At 50.5% G+C, this 2,052-nt stretch overlaps 1 protein-coding gene across 1 annotated transcript in view; it reads right to left on the bottom strand.

Moving 5' to 3' along the window:
* Positions 1-856: 856 nt before the first annotated feature.
* LOC126534673 (uncharacterized) overlaps positions 857-2,052 on the bottom strand; it is a 13,049-nt gene continuing 11,853 nt past the window's right edge. The window contains exon 5 of the mRNA XM_055072918.1: positions 857-1,445. Coding sequence (XP_054928893.1) covers positions 1,350-1,445 — 96 coding nt within the window. The 3' untranslated portion in view covers positions 857-1,349. The remainder of the gene's footprint in view (positions 1,446-2,052) is intronic.

The following is a 2,052-nucleotide window of genomic DNA, read 5'->3' as shown; positions in this document are numbered from 1 at the left end:
GACACACCGAGGCACAAATGGCGCTACGGCCGCGTTCGTCGATACGGCACACAGAAGGCACCAGACAGACAGATCGTCAACAAACACGTGTTTAATACACAAGATGCAACACACTGCCACAGTCACGGCTTGTGTGCAAAGGCTCACCGCAAGACCGATCAGCACGCGCTCCTGCAGTGAACATCACATCCCGCAATATACTCATGTCATGCCATACATATTAAGGAGTTCTCGACTTTTTGCGGCTGCAAGAAAAAAAATTTGCGTCAGCGACACTGCGCATGGGGGCGAGACGTAAACAGGACTCTGCGTCTGCGTCGGCGACTATTTCACTGAAATGGCACAGCGACACAAGCGTGACGCAAAACTTTATTTTATGCTTAAATGCCGTTTTGACGCAGCATGGGGCAAAGGCCCGGCTCTCGGCGCAGTTCGGCGCAATTGGCGCAGCCGTTCCACCACTGTTATTGAATATATTCGTTAGAAGGGCTGACACATGTGTTTGCTTTGGGTAGGGGTAATATGCACGGTACTCTAGATCTCCCGGTAGATTCCTGTTTCCAGAACGAAGGGCCACACAAGGTTAATCAATCAACGAACTAATCGACCTACGAGGCCTGCAACCCAGCGGACATTATCTGACTTTTCCAGCCAGCCAGCCAGTGTACATTCTGGACACCTTCAAATTCCATCATATTGTCAAATTCTGAAGTGGCGTCATTTTCAACCAATCAGAGCTCCCAAGATGGCGAATTCAACAGCAAGGAGGAATTTGACAATTTCTAAAATTCCATCCTCGCTTAGCTCATGCCACGCCAGCCCATCGCAACCCAGCTCAGCCCTGCCCGTTCAACCCAGCTCAGCCCTGCCCGTTGAGCCACCCAGCCAGCCACCAGCGAACCACAGGTAGCCACAGCTAGCCATACAATAAGTCAGTCAAAAGCCAGTCACTCCGTTACTGAAAGACCCCTATTTGCTGGTTGCTCAACCTACAGTAAGATCAAAAACTTCGCTATAATCAAATTTTGACTCGCGACAAAGCATCAGGTAGAGGTTTATTTATGTTAGTGGTACGCTGCATTGAAGCAGAGCTAAGCAATTCACTTTTCCACCGACCAGTCCGGCGTCACCGGTTTAACAATAGAGCCACGCCGTCCCTCAATGGGCTGTTTTCTGAACAGGGAACTTGTATTTACGATCGAACCACAGAGATTCTTCGGCGACGAAGTATCAGCGCGGTGGTGCGCAGATTAACCTTACAATGCATGCGCGCAAAAAAAAGATTATATTAAAAAGTACAGATGACGCTTTGCAACACAGCCAGCTGGGCTTTCGACGGTGCAGACTCCTCAGAACCAACCGGTATCTCCTCTCTGGATGTACACCTTGTAGTAGGCGTAGACACAGTGCAAGGTGTGCAGTCCTCCGACGCAGTAGCCGATCATCTGAGCGTAGTGAGAAATAGAAGATACGCAGTAATAAATCAACATCGAATCAACATCGAATCAACATCGAATCAACATCGAATCAACATCGCCAGCGCAAGCGCTGGCTAAGAGCAGTCATGAAGCTTTTCGGCTGAGCAGACGTTTGCTGGTTCTGATTTATTGGTGCACCGTATGTGAAGACCCCCCCCCCCCTTCCCCTCCCGGTTTGGGCAGTGTAAACAGATAAGCTCGGTGCTTCGATCACGTGCTGAAGATCGTATCAGCAATGTATTACACGACAGCTGCACGGCTCGAGCACGACTGAGAGCTGAAACGAATGCCCGCGCGCTCTTCCACTCGAGGGATTTCCTGTCGGAGAATGAAGGCCAGACGCGTAAACGCCTTTATGTCAGAAGCGCTGTTTGCAACGTCAGCGATTACGACACCCGTCTTTAGTAAATGATGCAAAGCTGAATGCGCGAAGCTGCCATTGGAAGTGCGCCGCAGAGGAATAAAAAAAATAGGAGGCGGGGCTGGCTACGTAAACTTGCAGGGTCCCTCGGCGCCTAGTGTGAGAGAAGGCACGGAACTAATGTGGCTTGCGGGCGGTAGTCAAGGCAACGGG

The sequence above is a fragment of the Dermacentor andersoni genome, chromosome 7 (assembly GCF_023375885.2).
Source record: "Dermacentor andersoni chromosome 7, qqDerAnde1_hic_scaffold, whole genome shotgun sequence".
Taxonomy (NCBI): domain Eukaryota; kingdom Metazoa; phylum Arthropoda; class Arachnida; order Ixodida; family Ixodidae; genus Dermacentor; species Dermacentor andersoni.
The sequence above is the reverse complement of the archived record's forward strand: the minus strand, read 5'-3'. Positions and strand labels throughout refer to the sequence as shown.